This window comes from Mobula birostris, chromosome 3, assembly GCF_030028105.1.
Source record: "Mobula birostris isolate sMobBir1 chromosome 3, sMobBir1.hap1, whole genome shotgun sequence".
Lineage (NCBI taxonomy): Eukaryota > Metazoa > Chordata > Chondrichthyes > Myliobatiformes > Myliobatidae > Mobula > Mobula birostris.
Genome location: NC_092372.1, coordinates 169,604,842 through 169,625,897, shown reverse-complemented (window position 1 = coordinate 169,625,897; position 21,056 = coordinate 169,604,842). Strand labels below are relative to the sequence as shown.

The following is a 21,056-nucleotide window of genomic DNA, read 5'->3' as shown; positions in this document are numbered from 1 at the left end:
GATGGGATTCCTTTGCTGCGAACTGGCATGAATCTGATCACCTTCTTCTGAATTGGAATAAGTTTAAATATGTTAAGGAAATACATTAAAAAAAACAACTCTCTGTTTGGCATGAATATTTCACAGTCATTAGACTATTATTATCTATATTTTAATACCCACCATTTCAGAAGGATGAAGTTAAAAGAATCTTGGAGTGGTTCATTAAAAAAATTCTGAGTCACTCAATTACTGCACATCAATAATTAACCTCTTCACCCAGGTTTTTGAACCTAAAGAAGCATGAAAATGTTCATTGTATCTGTGATTTCCTTATAATAATTAATTAGAGCAACATATAATAAAACCTAGTTCACTAATAGTCAATTAATCTCCAGTGATAAATTTTGTTAATTTGTTGTGTTGCAACATACTCTGATTAGACATTGCCCTTTTTTTTGATGCTTCTCTGGATTCTAATAACTTTGGCCCGTGGTTTTGTTTAGTCTGGTGGAACCTTGGGACATTATGTGCCAAGCCAGTGTTATTACAGTGCAGAACAAAACATATCAAATTAAGCAAAAATGTTCGCTAAAGTTTTGACTGAATTTTATATGAAGGAAAATTCATTACAGATTAGCATATTTTAGTATAAAATAGGATATTTCAGATCACATATTTAATATACGAATAGGATGGATGCTTCAATGTAAGTTGAAGTTTTAAATCTTGAAAATTATTTAGACAATGCACTACAAAGTTTGAACAGTAAGTTTAGATAGTGAAGCGTTGCCAGTTCTATAATCTTGAATGCAGCGTAGAGCTGGATGTCTATAGTATCTCTGGTTTTCAAAAAGAAATAGATGCATCTTATTCATGTGGTCTCATAACTGAAATTCATCTTGCTCTCATTTTCTAAAATTAATATGATAGCATAACAGAAATATCCAGAATCTATCACCATCCATGAAGAGTTGGATATTTTTACTAAATTTTCACAATTACTTCCAAAAGATTCTGATGTTTTTTTTGTTTAATGTATTCATTCACAGTCTCTGGCTAGCACTGGCATGGCCAGCACTAGACCATCCCTAAAAAGAAGAAGGCAGTGGGTTACCTGCTTCAACCATTGTAAAACTTACGGTGAAGGAACTTCCACTATACAGTATTGTTAAATGTAGAGGTCCAGATTATTGACCAAGAAATCATTAGTGATATTTCCAAGTCAGGCTGATATGCGACTTGGATGAAAAGTTCACATAAACCTTCTGCTTTGTCCAAGAGGACATGGCTACAATCATCGTGAGGAAATGTTGGAGTGCGATTGAGCATGTGATGAGATGAGAGACCAACTCCATTTTCAAGGCAGCGCTTCACTGGACTCTGAAGGGCAGAGGAAAGGCAAAAGCCTAACGACAACTTGGCACTGTACCATCGAGGCAGAAATGAGGATCCTGAACCACACCTGATTTAGGAGGGTCAATGGCGCTGGTGGGAGGAGAGAGGATCATTGCTTGCTGCCACTTACGCGAGGGAGGGAGGGGAGCTGGGCGTACTTTGGGGTTTTAACATTTAACCGGTCATCCATTCTTTGGGGGCACTGCTCTGTTTTTGTGGATGGTTGCAAAGAAAAACCATTTGGGGATATATATTGTATACATTTCCCTGACATTAAATGTACCTGTGAAACCTGGGGCACAATAGAGAAGATGGTCAAGGACAGACGGAGGTGGAGGACCTTTATTGCTGCCCTAAATGCCAGTGGCATTACAGGCAGTAACTAAATAACTGCTTGTCCTTTTAATTTGGAAGGATGGGAATTTTGCAGACTTGAGTAGTTGCAAAGAATCATGTAGATGGCATTCGAAGATTTAAAAAAATATATGTGGGATATGAAGAAAAGCTAATAGGTGTTTAGGATCTCCAATTTTCTACCTCTAAGTATGGCAGAGAAGGATTAATTAGTGGCTTTGAAAGAGAACTGGGTAGTCACTTGAGAGAGAGTCATATTCAAGTTCAAGTTTAATTGCCATTCAACCATACATGAATACTCATGAAAACAGCCAAATGAAACAGCGTTACTCTGGGTCCAAGATACAAAACATAATACCAAAAGTCATACACAGCACAAGGCACATATAGCACATATAAGAAAGCAGTAAACATACAGTCACACAAAAAAATTATATAGCCCAAGTCCTGAGTGACTGAGTTCTGTAAATTGATGGTGCATGGATGTTCTCGGCAAGAACAAGTAAGTCTCCGCAGTGTGTAGAAGAACGCACATACAATCCAGCTCGCCTTCCACTGAGTGAACACTGGAGAGCAACACTAGCAGGAGTAGCCAGCCCCCAACCCACCATGGAAGCTGCACTACACTGCCTCTGGCACCTCCTCTCCTTGACTGCTGCAGCAAGCAAGCCTGCAGCTTGAGGCCTAGTCCTCGCTACATCAGAGGCTACACAGCTCCCCCGCCGTCTGTCTCACCAACAAACAGGGGAAATAGGCTTGCAAGTATTTCACAACATGAATGTCCAACAGGGTCTTATATTCGCAAGAGAAACGTCAAGACTATCACTCACTGTTGGACTGAACACCACACCAACTCCAGCTTCACCGCCAAAGAGTAGTTTGCTCATGGGGTCAAGCTGCAGTACTTGAAGTTCTTTACGTCCAGCGTTGCCTTCTGGTCATAAAAAAGATGTTTAAAAAAGACAAAAAGCACTTTTGGTTGGTCCTGGAGAAGTCACTATGTCCAAATGCGCTGCCGTTTTGCCAGAAGGCCCATTAATGAAAATGCTTGCTTTATCAACCCATTAGGCTACGTATCACAAAACAATGCTGGTAACATAAAAGATTACTGTAGGATACCAGTCTGTGACCTGTTGTTGTAGCCACAGTATTTATATGACTGGTCCATTTAAGTTTCTGGTCAATGTTGGTTCACAGGAATTTAATGGATGTTCATTAATCATAATGTCAGGGAATGCCACCTGTTTATGGTTAGGTTCTCTTCTGTAGAGATGGTTACTGCCTGACATTTGAGTGGGATAAGCATTACTCGCCACTTATCAGTATATGTCTGTGTGTTGATTAGGTCTTCCACATTGTGGCATGGCCTGCCTCACACTCTAAGCGGAACAAACATTGACACGCAGCTCCACTTCTGCCTTTGTGATAGGGGGTTTGTCTTTGATAACTGTCGGTGAAGTCGGAGCTTAAGACTTTGCCTGATGAATTCTTGTGGTTCTGTCCAGGACTCAGAAGATTAGACTCCAGTTATCATAGTTTCCAGTTAATGCAGATATTTTTCATGCAATCTCATTCTTCTTCTTCTTAAGCCTATCACCCTTGTTGGGGCATAGGCCGCCAAGAACAGCTCACCAGAGTCCTCTGTCCTGGGCCAGACTTTCAGTTGTTCCCATGTGTAACACACCTTCTTGCTGTATCTTTCCTCTCCAAGGATGAGGTCTTTGGAGCTTCTGTTTGTGTTTCTGTAGCACTGGATTTTTATGGGATGAGGTTGTTAATGGCATGCCCAACACTCCCCCCCCCCCCCCCCCCCACAGCTGGACTTGGGACCGTCCATGGCGGAGTTCTGCAATTTCATTTATCCATATTTTACTAGGATGCCTTAATATTTCATCATGAAGTGCTACTTTGAATACCAAGAGATTGGATCAAGACTGAAATGTATTCTGGTCCTCCACTGATCCAAGTGGAATCTAGATGAGACAGATGCTGCCTAATAGTAATTAGCACCTTCCAATATTTTCCAGATGATTGGGCATAGATCAATAGGACAAGAATTAGCTGGATCATGAATAGAGAATGCCTGGAGAACTTTCCATATTGTGGTGATAGATGCCATTGTTATAGATGTACTGGAACAGCTTGGATAAAGGCATGGTTAGTTTGGAGCGTGTCGTCAGGACAAAAATAAGATACGTTGGCAGGCCGTACCATTTGTTGTTATTAGTAGGTTCAGTTAATAACACTTTGAATGTAGGACATTACAGCATAGTACAGGCTCTTCAGTCCACAATGCTGTGCCGATCTTTTAGTCTACCCCAATATTAACCTAACCCACATAATCCTCCATTTTTCTAAAATCCATGTACTTGTCTAAAATTCCCTTAAATATTCCTGATGTATCTGCTTCTACCACCATCCCTGGTAGAGCATTCTACCACTCTCTGTGTTTAAAAAAAAACACAACTTAGCTCTGACACCCCCCCCCCCCAATATATTCAATCAATCACCTTAAGATTATGCCACTTACACCTTGGAAAAAAGTCTCTGGCTGTCCAGTCAATCTATGGCCCTTGTGGCTAAAGGGATCAGGGGGTATGGAGGGAAGACTGGTACAGGGTTCTGAGTTGGATGATCAGCCATGATCATACTGAATGGCGGTGCAGGCTCAAAGGGCCGAATGGCCTACTCCTGCACATATTTTCTATGTTTCTATGCCTTTTCAATGGTTATCTCACGGCCCAACCAGAATCCTTGGCTAAATGCAGAAGTGCACTCTCCACTAAAGGTCTGTGACACTGTCCTCAAGTCTGGAGACAGAACAATTCTCAGAGCAGCCACTTATGGCTGGTCATAGCACATATCAAAAAATTCCTTTCTTGCCACGTTGGACATTCATGAATATGCTTACTGACAGAAAGAACCGCTCTATGACAGAGGTCATATACCTGGTCCCGACACCTCTAGAAAACAAGGACACTTGTGTCAGAATGTTGTTTCTGGATTTCATTTCAACGTTCAACACTATTGTCCCACAGACCACAGTGAACAGACCCTTAGTCCTCGGTCTAAATACACCACTGTGCAACTGGATGTTCGACTTCCTAACCAGTAGGCGGCAGACAGCCAAGATGCACAACTGCTCCTTCCTCCCCATCATCCTCAACAGGGGTGCTGAGTCCATTGCTGTACATTCTGCTCCCACATGGCTGCATGGCCAAGCACCTGAATACTCCCATTGTCAAATTCGCCGATGACACGACGGTACTGGGGTTCATCACCCACAATATGAGACTGCCTACACAGAGGAGGAGCTTGAGGCCTGGTGCCAGGCAAATAATCTCTTCCTCGCTGTCAACAAGGCAAAGGATATGGTCAGGAGAACTCTCACCACTCACATCCATCTTTACATCAATGACACAGTTTGGGAGTTGATGAGCTGTTAGATTTTTTTTGTGCTGGGGAGGGATTTTTTGGGGGTCGATGTTCTTGGCATGTTTTTATGCAGCAGAAGGGTGTTTTGAGGGTTAATAATCGGGATGTTCTTTTTTGTGCAGGGTTGTGGGTTTGATGTTCCTCTCTGAATGACTTTCATATTGTTTCTTGGCTATCTGGAGAAGACAAGTTTCAGAGTTGTATATGGACACATGCTTTGAAAATAAATGAACCTTTGAGCCTTTGACACAGCAGTGGAAACTGTGAGCCGTTTCAAACTCCTGGGAGTACACATGTCACACAGCCTCTCATGGTCGCAGAACACACTTTACACAATCAAGAAAGCTCACCAATGCCTCCACTTTCTGAGTAGGCTGAAGGCACCTGGACTTTGCACATCTGTACTCACATCATTTTACAACTGCGCAGCAGAGAACACCCAAACAAGTTGATTCATTGCATGGTGCAGAAACTGCACTGCGGCAGACAGGAAGGCTCCACAACTAGTAGCTAAAGCTGCCCACGCATCACCTGCACCAGCGTACCCACTAACAAGGACATACATTATATACAGAAAAGGGCAAGTAACACCATGAAGGGTCCCATCCATACTGCACATGGACTATTTGCCTCATTTCCATCAGGGAGGAGGCTACGTGGCATCTGCACCAGGACCACCAGACTCAAAACACTAACTTTCTTCAAGCAGTGTCTGATCAGCACCTCCACTCACTAATCCACCCCTCCATACCCCAAACCACCACTACTTTATCATTTCCTGTGAGTCACCTTGTGTACAGATGCTCCGGTTTCTAGTATCACTTTATGGACATACAATTAATCTATGTATATAAGCTGTCATATGTATTTCTAATTATTGTGATTTTTATTATTGCTTTCTTTATCTTATTGTGTTTTCTTGTGCTGCTTCGGATCCAGAATAGCAATTACTTCATTCTCCTTTACACTTGTGTACTGGAAATGACATTAAATAATCTTGAATTATATTGTCCACCTTTGAATTAGTGACATGGCCTGAAAGCAAACATTGCAGTGGTGGGGACATGAGCAGGAGTCTGTGAAAGATCAAACACTTGACATTTTTGTTTCAAAATAATTTTAGTGATGTAGTTTACATTCACATCCTCTGGACTCAGCTATTGTTGAAGGTGCTATTTTGTCTTTATTAGCTGTTTGATTGTCCACTGCCATTCACAATTGGATGTGACAGAACTACAGACCTCTAATCAAGTCATTAGTCATGGCAAGATTCAATTCTGTCCATAGCCTCTGCTTTGCTTCATAGCATTCATGTAAACTTTTTATTTTAAGCTTGAGCAAATTTTCAGTATATGTGTATTTTTCTCAATGCTTGTGACTGAAAAGAATTTATTCATCTGGCTTGAAGTGAATAGTGGCTTGCAGAAATGCCAGGCTATGGAATTGTGCTGGCTTTGAGAAGCTTCTCACTTAGTGTCTCCCAGATGATTAGTTTTGAGCTTCTGGCTGCATTCTGAAGATACCATTCTCAGCACCTTCATAATCCAGTGCAACACGTTGGAGGGTGAGTGAGCTCACTGGGAAGTTTGGTCTTTGTTTCATTGGAAACTGTGGTGGTCAATACTGTAAAAACTGTCTTGGGCAAATTGAATCGCAATAGCAACAAGATAAAGAAAACTCTGGTGGATTGCCTCTGAACAGGTTCCTTTACTGTCTGTTCATTCATGGTTGTGTCCCTCAGAACTTGGCCAGTTGCTTAGGTGCTGATGCTACTAAGCTATTCTTGGTGATTGATATCAAACTCCCCCACTCAGAGTACACTCTGTGCCCTTGCTTTTTTTTGCAAGTGATTTGCAAAATGGAGGAGTACTAATTCAACAGTTAAATTAAAGCGATATATGATAAGCAGCAGGAGATTATATAACTTCCTTAAGACTTTTTCACGGTGTGTTTGATGATATGGAAGACCTATGAAGTGCATAAATAGTCATATATATGATCACTGTCGAGTGAACAGAAGATTTTTTGAAATAAGGAATATTAAAGGGAATAGTAGATAACTGCTTGCAAGAGTTGTAGAATTGATCACTTACGCTCAAGCAGAATTAGCTTCTGAGCTTTTAAAGATTCGATGGCTTTAAACTAAGCAGGCCTTACAAATTTGCATAGTGCTGACATTTTGTGAATTCTAACGTGCTTCCCAATATAATTTTCTCTAAGTCTGGCTCCGGTTCCTTTTTAATTACCAACACTTAGAATGTAAAAGTTTGCTACATTTCCCTTTAGAGCAATGAGTCAGTTATGTGGGCGTGACTAAGATCACAGGCTCCAGCCTTCCAGAAACCTATGGTTCTAATCTTGCCCACATTTCTGACTGACTGGCCACTTTAATAATAAACAAATACAACAAATTTCATTGTAATCATCTTCAATAATTGAAAGGACTTGGTGTTTCCCCCCCCCCCAACATTAAGGCTATTTTGGGATAGATTTCCAGATTAAAGCTTTCTCTGGGCTTATGTGAGTTTGGAGTAAATCCATATTGTGAAATACTGTGCATTACAGTCAGCCCTTGTGTTGTAAGCAATAATACTTATGGATTTAATATGCAAAATTATATTGTGACCGTTGAAATCACTAATGACCCCACTATAGAATAATATTTACTTCACAACTTTGAAAGAAATAGCATTGTATTATTTATATTTTCATAATCAATGCCCCCCTCCTTTAAAGTTATCTTTTCTTTCCATTTAGAACAGCAAACATTTGAATGTCATGCTGCATAGTTAAACTAAGTCAGGTGCACTGATAGGGATAGTGGTGGACTGATCAGGTCAGATTTATTTATTTATAAATCGGGCCTAATGCAGGATCCTTTTATGAGAATTGATAACAACTAATTATATGTCAATGGCTATTCCACAACTGTTAGAAAGACAATGAAGTTGTCAATTAAGTAGTTATTCTACTCCCCCTTCTTCCAAACCACCCCAACACACAAAAAAATCTCCACAGTGTTTAAAAAAGAACTGCACTTGCTCTTCTCTTTCCCTCTTTCTTTTCATACTCACTATCGCCTCTCTTTTGATTCAGTCCTGGTGAAGAATCTCAACCTGAAACATTGAAACATGAAACATTGACTATTCATTAAATGAGATATTTCACTGTATGTTTGTTTAATTATCTTTCAACCATAAATGAATGTATGACTATAAGATATCGGAGCAGAATTAGGCCACTTCATCATAGCTGATCCAATTTTCCTCTGGGCCCCAATCTCCTGCCTTCTCCCTGTATCCCATCATCCCTGATCAATCAAGAGTCTATCAACGTCTGCCATAAATATACATACAGACTTGGCCTCCGCAGCTGTCTGTGGCAAAGGAGTCCATAGATTCACCGCTCTTTAGATAAAGAAATTCGTCCTCATCTCTGATTCAAAAAGACGCCCCTCTATACTGAGACTGTGTTCTGTGGTCTTAGACTTTTCCCCCATGGGAAATATCCTCTCCACATTTACTCTATCAAGGCCTTTCACCATTTGATAGGTTTCAATTAGGTTACCCTTCATTCTTCTGAATTCTAGTGAATACAGGCCCAGAGCCAACAAATGCTCTTCATATGACAAGCCATTCAATCCCTGGAAATCATTTTTGCAAACTTCCTTTGGACCCTCTCCAGATCAAAGCCAAATAAAACAGCTTTCCTCCGGGGCCAAGGTGTAGAATGCATTACCAACAGAATACTGCACATAGCGCAAATAGTACATATGATTACGATTTCAGAAAAACGTGTAGTTACAAAGAGAAAAAGAATATATAGCCCGAGTTCCTCTGTGGCATGACTAGATTGATGGTAGGTTATCCCGGTCCATCTTGTTCTTCCACCGAGCGAACACCGGAGGGCAGCAGCAATGGGAGAGGTCAGTCCCCAAAGAAGTATGCATCACAGTGCGCCCCACACTGCTTCGGCTGCAACAGGTGACTCTGCAGCCGAGACCTCGTCCATGTCACAGCTGAGACAACACAGCTTCCCCACCATTGGTCTCGTGAATGGACCAGTGAACTGGACGTGCAGTATTCTATGTTACCAATGTCCAACAGGGTCTTCCAACCACAGTAAAAATGTCCAGGATAATCACTCTGTGCGCTGTCCAACAGTGCACAGTAAGTCGATTTCCATTGCTATTGAGCAACTCACTGATTGGGATAGTCCTGTAGTACTTGATATTCTCAGTATCTAGTGGTGACTTGCGATTGTAAAAAGAAAAAGACCTGCACGTTTCAATGTACGTGTGATAAATAAACCTGAGTTCCTCCAGTGTTTTTGAAAACATTTATTTTTCAAGTTTAATACTTAATTAGAATTGTATCTAATTTTTTTTTGGAATATTTCTCACTCTTATTTCACAAGAACATAAGAAACAGGAGCAATGGTAGATCATTCAGCCCCACTCAAGTACTCTGATGTTCATCTCGATTAAGGAGGTTCTTTTGTCTTGACCGCAATTTACCTGAACCAGCCCCATTTCATCCATTTCTTTAATCCAGTAGTCTATCAACTCTCTTTTTTAATGCAATTAGTGAGTAATGCTTAAGAGCACCGTGGGATAGAAAGATCCAAAGATTCACCACACCCTTAAGTGGAAAAGAAGTTCTCCTCATTGCAGTTCCAAAGCGGTCATTCTATTCTTTTGAGACAGCAGCTCCCAGTTCTAGCCCCTTAAGAAAGGGAAAGACATCCTCCCATATTTCACCTATCAGGCCCTCAAGAATTTTGTGTATTTCATTGAGATTCCCTCTCATTCTTCTAAAATATACAGAATGCATACATTGCTTAGTCATTCTCTTTTCATAAGACAAACACTGAATCAATTTTTCCGCACTAACCCTTTAATATATCTCTGTAGCTAGCGTGTTCTTTTTTTCAGGTAAGCCGACCAAAACTGAACATATTAATCCAGGTGTGGTGTCACCAAGGATCAATATAATTATAATAAGGCATCTTTACTCTAGTAAAATCTTGTTGCGATAAAGAGCCACATAACATTTCCGAATTGATTGCAGCATCTGTATGTCACCATTCAGTGACTTATGTACAATGATTACCAGGTTCCTTTGCACATCAGCATTTGAAAATACTTAGTGTTTCTGTTTTTTCCCCCAGAAGTGTCAAAACTTACATTTTTTCCATATTGTACACCATTTACCAAGTTTGTGTCCACTTACATAACCTGTCAACCACTCTTTGAAGTCTCTTTAGATCCTCATCACTACTAGTATTCAATTTAGTTTTGTGTAATCGGTAAACTTGAAATCTTCTCGCCAAATGACTTAAATACATTATAAGTGGTTGGTCTTCTACTGGTCATCTTGAGAATGAAGACCATTTTTCCAACTCTTTAACTAACACTAACTAACTATTAATTCAAACTTGTATTTATCCCTAATTTCATGTGTTCAATAACTTCTTTTGTGGAACTTCATTACAACACTAGCATGCAGTATTCACCTGTACATCACACTAGATTTCAGTGTAAGCTGAATAGCAAGTAATTTTACCTGTATTTGCTTATCATTTAAGATATTTCAGGTCTATGCAGATAACCATTCTATGTCAGGTGTAATGTTTGCCTTGTAAAGTTAAGCACTGACTGCATGCATTAAGAATTCAGTTATAGGTAAGGGTTTCTCAGACTGGAGACCACAAAAGGCATGAAATCCATCCTATCAGGATTTGGTAAAGTACCATAGTGCATACAAAATGGGAAAAAAAGTTACCCCCACTCCAACTCATATTATCAACAAGAAAAATTAAATTCATGTTTTCCTCTTCACTGAGACCTATCATGAATGCAGTGGTGAATTTGGATCACCTGTTTCAGGGAATAGATCAAGCTGCTAACTTCATTCATTTGTGACGGTGAACAGCTGGCAGCAGGGAAATAATAATTGTTTTCCCTGGGACTGAAATGGAAAGGAATGCAGTGCCTGATAACCCATTGTGCCATGAGTGTCTGTTCCATTTTGTTAAATTTTATTTTGGATATTACACAATAAATTTTGCCCTTAACATTCTATTTCTGGATTTGTAACCACATCTACTGTTGATCGTGGAATTATTATTTACAGTGAGGTCAAGTAGTCACTGTGGGCATTTGCTCTTTAACGTTGTTTTCACTGAAAATATTTATTGGTTTGTTTTTGACCTAAAATTTTCTTGAAGGACTAAGCTGCTTCATATATTAGTAGAATACAATACTGTTAATAGTTTGAGAACTAGAAGTATACAGTAGACAGAATATCAGTATAATGCTCAATCGATAATGTTTTGTAAATTGCTGTAATTGAAATAGCTGCTGCCAACTGTAGCAAGAATTCTACCTAAAGCGGTTGAAGCTTTTCATCATTTTTGTTTGTTTGTAAACTTGGCCTGGGAATTATAGATAAAATGTCTGTGTTAGCCATTTCTATGAGAGCTTTTATTCAATGCATTGAATTTCATCTTCCTTAAAATATATTTCAGTTCTATGAGTTGTTTCTGTCCTAAAAGGTAATTTACTCCATTTTTTTCAATTTATTTTAAAAAATCCCTTATATTGTTTCTTTTTTTTCATCTTTGTAGTCATGATTTAAATAATGTTTTCCCTCAAAATAACATGATTATAGTGAAGGAAGCTGTGCTATGAAAATACAAACCTCATGGGGACAGGACTAATAACTGTGAGCTTACAATATTAAATATTATTTATTTGACATCTTTTAATTATATTTTATTCATTTCTTCATACCATATTAAGACATAAAAGTTCCAAATTACCTGCATGCTTATGATGCAGGTTGCAAATCAGACATAACAAATAAGATTTTGGAACATTTTCAAATATTATGCCTTATTAGTCCTCCAATTTATTTCAAAAAGAATAGAAGAGCTTATTTGTAAAGTTCATCTGATCTGATAAAGGAAAGAGTGATAAACAGTTGCATTAATTTCCTGCATATTATTTAGAAGAAGCAGTTCAAATTCTTGGCTGTGATATGTACTGTAATCACAACCAACAAGTACATTATATGTGCACAGTAAAACACCATTTCAGTGATGAAAATTGTATTGGAATTATTACATGGATCATGAAGTCCATGATGCTCTGTCCTTATTCTCTGCAGCAGATGATCCTCCACTGTCACCAAGATCCTATCCCATTGTCTCTGACCTCCCTTCTCCATGATGCACCTTATCTCTGCTTTTTTGAATATGGATTTTAACCTATTTTGCTTTTCTCTCAAGAACTTTGTAATGCCAGATCTTTTGAAGGAAAGCTTTTGAGTGCATTAAGTGTGCATGGCTAGATTGGGGTTCACAATTACAGAATTTTGCAGCAGCAAATTCTTGAAAAATGCTTGATGAGTTGATTACCTCCATTTAAACATGCTAAGCCCCAAATTAACGGGGATTGCTTTGTGGGACCTGTTACTTTTGATTGGTATTTGCATCTGTCATATGTGAAGACATGGGGTGGCACAGCAGCATAGTGGATAGTGTAATGCTATCACAGCAACAGTGGCTCCGGTTCGACTCCTGCCACTGCCTGCTAGGAGTCTGTACATTCTCTCTGATACCGTATGGGTTTCCTCTGGGTGCTCCTGTTTCCACCCACATTCCAAAGACATATGGGTTAGTAACATAACCCGTTGTGTACATTAGTGTAATTGAGCGGCATGGGTTTGTTGTCCCAGAATGGCATGTTGCTGTGCTGGTTGTCTAAATAAAAACAAAATAAAAATAAGATGCATTAGAAGGAACCATTACAGTGATGGTTTTATGAATTTGGTACATCCTTCATAAACTACTTTATGTTTCTCAACTTTCAGCAAATTATAAAACCAAGAAGAAAAAAAACATGTAAAAGTAAACTGAAATTGTTAATTCAAGCAACAGTGTTAAATTAGGTTTGGTTAAAAGTGATTTGGGTTTACATAGCAATTTTCAGGATCGCAGGATATCCTAAAGTGTGTTACAAATTTAAAGTAGCAACACTAAAACAGAGGAAATAGAGTAACAATTTGCAAACACCATTTGATAAAGATCAGCTATTTGTTTCCTTAGCCATATTGATTGAGTGAAAGTTATTGGCCAGGACATTAAGGATAATTTCTCTGGTTTTCAGTGCAATGTCTTGGGATCTTTAATTCATCAGAGGGAACTGAATTTAACATCTTACCCAAAAGTGAATGCATCTTAATGTTCTGTGATCACCCTAGTATGCACCGGGGTGTCAGCCTAGATTTTTATTTTCAAATCTTTACAGCAGAACTTAAGCACACAGTCTTCTGTCTCAGAGCCAACAGACAGAGCTAAGGCTTTTAATGTTTCTGCTCTAAATGTTTACTTTAATCATTTTCACTGCTTTGGGCATATGACGTACTGTATACCTGTGGCTGAAACCAGCTTTCAATTTATTTGTTTCTGACTGAAGGTTTTATTCTTTAAATGCAGAGTATGATTTCCTCCATTGTAAACAGCACTTACTATGCAAATGTATCAGCAGCAAAATGTCAAGAATTTGGAAGATGGTATAAACATTTTAAGAAGACAAAAGACATGATTGGTAAGCAAGGAAAATAACTGATCAGTTCATTGTTATGGTAATGTGAGCACTTCCTTTTTCAATGTAGGTCTAATATTGTATTTTATCTATTTGAAAATGGAATTCTAACTATATGCACAGTTACTTCAAAGCATTTTAGCTAAATATAAAAAGACAGGAAATTTTAATTATTTAAAAATGAGAAGCATTTGGATCTTAATTACAGAAATGTTTGCTGTGCTGTATGTAGATCTGTGGTTATGCATGACTATTAGCTAATCTGTGTCTTATTTGATTATTTCAGTTGAGATATTGAAAACCATGGGCTATTTAAACATTTGATTTTTTAACTTTTAGAAAATGGTCTATGTTTATTTCTCACTGATCATTGATCGAGGTGAATTAACAAATATTCGTAATTACAACAAGTTAGTGAATGAGCGCTCTAATTGTCTGACGTGTACATTTCAGTGTGAAAAATACTCAGTACCATTATGATTTGAGAGATATCATATTTGGACAATGGAAATCACATGCACTGAATATAAAAGCACTTGTCTGAGGTTGCGTTACAGTACCACTGTCATGACTGGATTATTGTCTGGCTTTGATGGCAGTAGCACTGTACTTGACCTTCTAGTGATAGCTATATTCAGCACCTGCATAAAAGTGAATGTATAAGTTCTGTTATCTACTATTGTCAATCCTGCACCCTTGAGACCAAAAGAGTGGAATAACAGAATGTTGAATTGTGAGGGGCATTAGTTCAAGTGCATCATGGTCTGGAATAACACTGGTTTAGACACTATAGTGAGATAATGAAAAACCCTCTAGAAATTATGGCATTTTCTCTGTAGTAAATTTTGTCTTTTTTTCTGTTTTATTCTGAGCATCTCAAATCTGAAATATTTTTATAGTAATTATTTTTCATAGCCTCAATATTATTCATCAGAGTGCTGAACTACAAGAGGAAAATTACCGTATTAGGACCAAGAGGTGAAGCAACACTTTTCAGAATAATTCACAGCCAAAATGATCATTGTTAACGACTGGAATCAGCAATTATGATGAAAAAATGATTGCAGATGCGTTTTCAGAATAGAACCCCAGGGGTATTACATAACATACAACAAATAAATTACATGAACATTTTCAATGTGAAGTGAAGCAGTGACAAATTTTACTACAAGTCTGTGGACTAGCTTTGTTTTAATTTTAAAATAGTTTTTGTGTATGCCTAAGCTATCACAAAAACTGAGAAAACATTCTGACAGTAAGAACTCCTTTAATGGATATTGGTAACTCAAAACATAGCTCATCACTGATTCACAGATGTTCACGGTAAGACCTCTGCAAAAAAAAAAAAGTAACATTGCAAATATAATGGCTCTGCGTTTTATCAGTCTGGTATTGTGTTTGGAGTTCCAGATGAGGCCACATGGTAAATATGTAAAGATGACATAAAAACTGTGAATTTCTTGCTGCTTCGAGAATAATAAGTCATTTTGTTTTACCCTGAGGCAGTGGTTTACAGCATTCATTTCCCAGAGAAAAAAAGTCAATTCAAGATATTTGTGTAAGTTAGTTTGAGAGAAAAAAATGCATTTGATAATTGTTTATCATCATTCATAAAGTAAATTAAGCAACTCTAAGTAATGTCCAAAGAAACTATTAATCATTTTTATTTTTACTGGTAAAATAATTATTTTTAATGAAAATAGTGTGACTTTCTGGCTCAATGTCCTTTTTAGTGTTTCATACAATATGTAAAAATTAACTGAAGAGCACTGCCCTCAGAAATTGATGGTAGCTAAATTAGCTGAAATTAGTGCAGTCAAAGACACAAGGCAAATGGAAGAGTATTTTATTTGATTTGTTTTAAGGATCATACTGATTTTGTGATTTTTTTTCCCAGTAACTCTCACATGCTATTGTCCATGTTAGTACAGTAAATGTTAATGAATTAGCTTTGTGAATACTTGGAAATCTCAGAGTCAGTTTTGACTTGTATCTTAAAGTGTCAGGTGGGGCGAGTATTCAGTCAAGCTGTACTGTTTTTAGGAATTTTGCTGAATATTTACTGTTGTGGTTTAAAACTATTAAATCTGGGTTTTGTTCAGAATTTGTAGATTTCCCAACCCCAAATCTGAAATTATGCTGAATCTAATGGTACAGTTAGTTTTATTAGAAAACTCAGGTGACATCTTAATTTTAATAGCTACACTGGCAGAGATGAAACTCATTGAAACTGATTGAAGTGTGACTGATGAACTGAAAATGTTGGAAATGCACAGCAACTCATTCAATATTTAAAAGAGAAATGTTAACTCATGTTTTAGGTGGCACACATTAACATAAGTTAATAAACTAAGGACTTGAAAAGTATTTGAAGCTGATTGACATAATTTAATTGGTGTTTACTGGTTTTACTGGCTCCTTAAGGCTGTGTCCACCAAAGATTTCTTGGCAATTCATTTTCCATGGCAGCTCAATCACTGAAGATCAGAAATGCTGAATATTTTGCCCATCTACAGCAACCCATTTGCCCACATTTAGACAATATCTTTCTAAGCCTTGCCTATTTAAGAGTCTGACTAAATACCTCTTAATCATAATTATTGTGATTCCACCATTCTGGCAGCTTATTGCAGATGTCAGCCACTCTCTGTGTAAAATAAATTTAGCTCTCAGATTTTCTTTAAAATTCCTTCCACTCATCTTAAATCTATGCTTTTTGATTTTGATTGTTTACCATACCCGTGTTTCTCATGATCTTATATACATCACATCATGCCATTAAGACCGGCCTATCCAATCACTCCCCATAACTAAAGTCCTTCTTCATTTTACCTTTAGACTTATCATAATTTTAGGGGATTCTTTCACTCTTAATTCTGGCACTTTTTTCTTCTGACAACTATTCTGTTTAATCCGATAGTTAGATATGTGGCTTCTGGTTTCTTGAAACAGTATTGTATTGGCTAGGTGATGATGATATAATCTGTCCATTCTTGCACTATTTTTGCCACTTAGCTCTTGTTTTAAACAGCAAACTAAGTATTAATCTGTGATTCAAATTGTTCAAAATGTGCCAGTTACTACTGGCATTGCACTTAGGATGTCAAGACCAAAACTTCATGCAAAGGGATTAGAGGGTATAAATTGGACCAAGGTGTTTTAAAATTATCTATTTAATTAGTTTCATTTGAATTGCTATTAACACATTTGCAATGTAAACTTCTATGTTATAACATAGAATATCAAACCATACAGCACAATATATAGGCCCTTCAGCCCACACAATGTCATGCTAACCTTTTAACCTTACTCCAAGATCAATTTAACCCATCCCTTCCACGGAGCCCTGCATTTTTCTTTCATCTACGCTTTTAATCTAGGAGTCCCTTAAATGTCCCTAATATATCTACAGTATGTCTACCACCACCCCGGCAGTGGATTCCACGCACCTACTGCTCTCTGTAATAAAAAAAAGCTACCTCTGGTTTCCCTACTATAATTTCAACAATCACCTTAAAATTATGCCCTCTTGTGTTAGCCATTCCGACACCTGGGGAAAAAGTTGCAGGCTACCCCCTCTGACCGTGCCTCTTAGTATCTTGTACGTGGTGTATAGAGGTGTACAGAGGTGTATAGAAAGTTTGTGAACCTTGTAGAATTTTCTCTATTTCTGCATAAATAATACCTAAAATGTGGTCAGATCTTCATGCAAGTTCTAAATCTAGATAAAGACAATCCAATTTAATAAATAACACAAAACTACTATACTTGTTCATTTATTTATTGAGAAAAATGATCCAATATTACATTTATTTGTTGGAAAAAGCATGTGAACCTTTGCTTTCAGTAACTGGTGTGACCCCCTTGTACAGTAATAACTTCAACCATACATTTCAGGTAACTGTTGATCAGTCCTATATTAGGCCATTCCTCCATACAAATCTTTTTCATTTCTAGGATGTTGGTGGGCTTCCTTGCATGCACTGCTTGCTTTAGGTCCTTCCACAACATTTCTATAGGATTAAGGTCAGGACTTTGACTTGGCCATTCCAAAATACAAATTTTCTTCTTTGTAAACCATTCTGTTGTTGATACACATTTTGGATCATTGTCTTGTTGCATCATCCAACTTCTGTTAAGCTTCAGGTGACGGACTGCTTCCCTGACATTCTTCTGTAAAATGTCTTGATACAATTTTGAATTCATTTTTCCCTCAATGATTGCAAGCTTTTGAATTGAATTGAATTGACTTTATTACTTATATCCTTCATATACATGAGGAGTAAAAATCTTTACGTTATGTCTCCATCTAAATGTGCAACGTGCAATTTATAGTAATTTGTAATAAATAGTATGTACAACAGGATAGTCAATATAACATAGAAGTACAGTTGTGTCAACATGAGAAATACAATTGTATCAGCGTGAATTAATCAGTCTGATGGCCTTGTGGAAGAAGCAGTCCTGGAGCCTGTTGGTCCTGGCTTTTATGCTGCGGTACTGTTTCCTGGATGGTAGCAGCTGGAACAGTTTGTGGTTGGGGTGACTCAGGTCCCTAATGATCCTTCGGGCCCTGAATAGTGGGAAGTTCACAACTACAGATGCTCTGGCTGTCCACACAACTCTCTGCAGAGTCCTGCGATTGAATTAAGTACAGTTCCCATACCAGGCAGTGATGCAGTCAGTCAGGATGCTCTCAATTGTGCCTCTGTAGAAAGTTCTTAAGATTTCAGGCCCTGAGGCAGCAATGCAGCCCCAAACCATGATGCTTCTTCCACCATGCTTCGCAGTTGGGATGAAGTTTTGGTGTTGGTGTGTATTGCCCTTTTTCCTCCAAACATAGCAATGTGCATTTCTGCCAGAAAGTTCAACCTTTGTCTCATCTGTCCACAGAACATTGTCCCAGAAGTGTTGTAGAACATCCAGTTGGTCTTTTGCAAACTTGAGGTGTGCAGCAATTGTTTTCTTTTGGAGAGCAGGGGTTTCTTCCATGGTGTCCTTCCATGAACACCATTCTTGTTCAGTGTGTTTCTTAAAGGAAACACATGTAGAGAGACTTTAGCAAGTTCTAGAGATTTCTGCAGGTCTTTTACTGCTACCCTTGGGTTCTTTTTTACCTTTTTCAGCATAGCACGTTATACCCTTGGTGTGATCTTTGCAGGATACCCACTCCTAGGGAGAGTAGCAAAGTAGCAACAGTACTGAGTTTCCTCCATTTGTAGACAATTACTCCTTCTGTGGACTGATGTCCACTCAGGTCTTTAGAAATGATCTTGTAGCCTTTTCCAGCTTCATGCAACTTTACCCTTCTTCTTCTAAGGTCCTCGGAAAGTTGTTTTGATTGAGGCGTAGTGCACATAAACAGATCTTTCTTGAGAAGAGAATCTGACTTTGTATCCAATTATAAACATGAGAATCTGCAGATGCTGGAAATCCAAGCAACACAACAAAATGCTGGAGGAACTCAAGCAGGATTGAAGAGTCCCGGCCCAAAACATTGACTGTACTCTTTTCCATAGATGCTGCCTGGCCTGCTGAGTTCCTCCAGCATTTTGTGTGTGTTACCTGACTTTGTGTTTTTTTTATAGGCCAGGGCACCTCTATTATCCACAACTCCAATCTCATCTCATTGATTGGAACGCCCAACTCTAAACAGCTTTTGTAGAAGGCATTACCCCAGAGGTTCACATACTTATTCCAATAAAATACAGGTAATATTGGATCATTTTTCTCAATAAATGAATGAACGAATATAACATTTTTATGTTATTTAATTGGGTTCTCTTTATCTAGTTTTAGGACTTGCATGAAGATCTAATCACATTTTAGGTCATATTTATGCAGAAATAGAGAAAGTTCTACAGGGTTCACAAAGTTTTTAGCACCACTGTCAAAGATAAGATAAAACAGTCTCAGGTAGGATAAAATAGATCTACAGTATTTTAAATATACTGTACTTGAAAGTGATAATGTGACAACACATTGGGTTGTGGAGGTGGGTATGTGGCGGGTATTAGGGCATGTATAATTATAGCTGTGTTTCAGTTTATTGGTATGAGCATAGGAATTTGTAAAAGCAGAAAGTGTACTGAGACTTAGTTCTCTGTCAACTGGAAAATTAAGAACAGGTATAAACTTCATATATACCAATAATTACCTTTCTCTAAAGAAAAATTCAAGCCTTGTGACCTCCATCTATTTAAAAAATTGGCCATCTCTAATCTTCCTGTCACTTCTATATTCCCAAATGTGGTGTTATTATGCAGAACTCTTTGTCTGAAGCTCCTCAAGCATCTACTATCTCTGTACTAAAAGTCTCTGATCATTGTGAATCTTTGACATCTTTTTCATTCTGACTTCAATTTTTCATTTGTTTGACCACACCATCCTCCTATAATGCCTTATCACAGTCATCCTGCTGACTCGGGACTCTACTTGCCAGGGGTTTCATTCTTTCCAATTTATTCATAGCGAAAGTATCATCAGTAATGGTTTCTCTTCCTGTGCCCATACCAATACCCCTTGATGTCTCTTAGGATGTTCTCATTGGCCTCTTCCCAATTCTCATGTAGTATTTTCATCTGAAAATATGACATCAGATTCCATTGTACAAGGGTAATACACAGCTCTATCGCATCATTACTTCACTTCTCCACTAATTGTGCGACTACTTAACCATGTCCAGTTTAAGTGAGCAGAATTTTCCTCCAACTAAATATTAGGAACTAAAGACATTATCTTGATCCACAGTTTAAACTCTGCTCGTTAGCCACTGTCTTCTCTCCTTGGCAATTGTTTAGTACAGAACTAAAGTCTTCGCAATGAAATTTTTTTAAAAAGCAGAAAATGCTGAAAATGCTCTGAAGGTCAGGCCACATCTGTAGCAAAAGAGGTAATGTTTCTAAGAGCTTAATGTCTTATTTCATTCCAAGATATGTTTCTATCATTAATGTTGCTGCTTCATCTAGGCTGCAGTTGCAGACATTGTAGGCCTTTGTTATCTCTGAAATTAATCATTCTAAGGCAGTTCATTCTGCTTTCATAAACCTGACTTTGTGTACATATTATGCAAATTAGCTCAAGGAACTATTTGGTGGGGACAAGTGGAGGGAAAAAAAGCAAGTGCAATTTTGGGTGCAGTTTGTGCTAACTTCTTGATTGTACCCAAAGCAGAAACTCTGTTGTGTCAGCATGAAATCAAGTTTCATTGACAGGGATTGCACACGTCGTTTTTTTTTCCCCTTGTGGGTGGATTTGGAATGACTTGACTTTTCCAGTCTTT

At 38.1% G+C, this 21,056-nt stretch overlaps 1 protein-coding gene across 9 annotated transcripts in view; it reads left to right on the top strand.

The window, feature by feature from the left end:
- LOC140195411 (DNA-binding protein SATB1-like) overlaps positions 1–21,056 on the top strand; it is a 157,949-nt gene that overhangs the window by 32,655 nt on the left and 104,238 nt on the right. For all 9 annotated transcript variants that reach the window (XM_072253662.1, XM_072253658.1, XM_072253661.1 and 6 more), the window contains one exon: positions 13,666–13,777. In XM_072253662.1, coding sequence (XP_072109763.1) covers positions 13,666–13,777 — 112 coding nt within the window. The remainder of the gene's footprint in view (positions 1–13,665; positions 13,778–21,056) is intronic.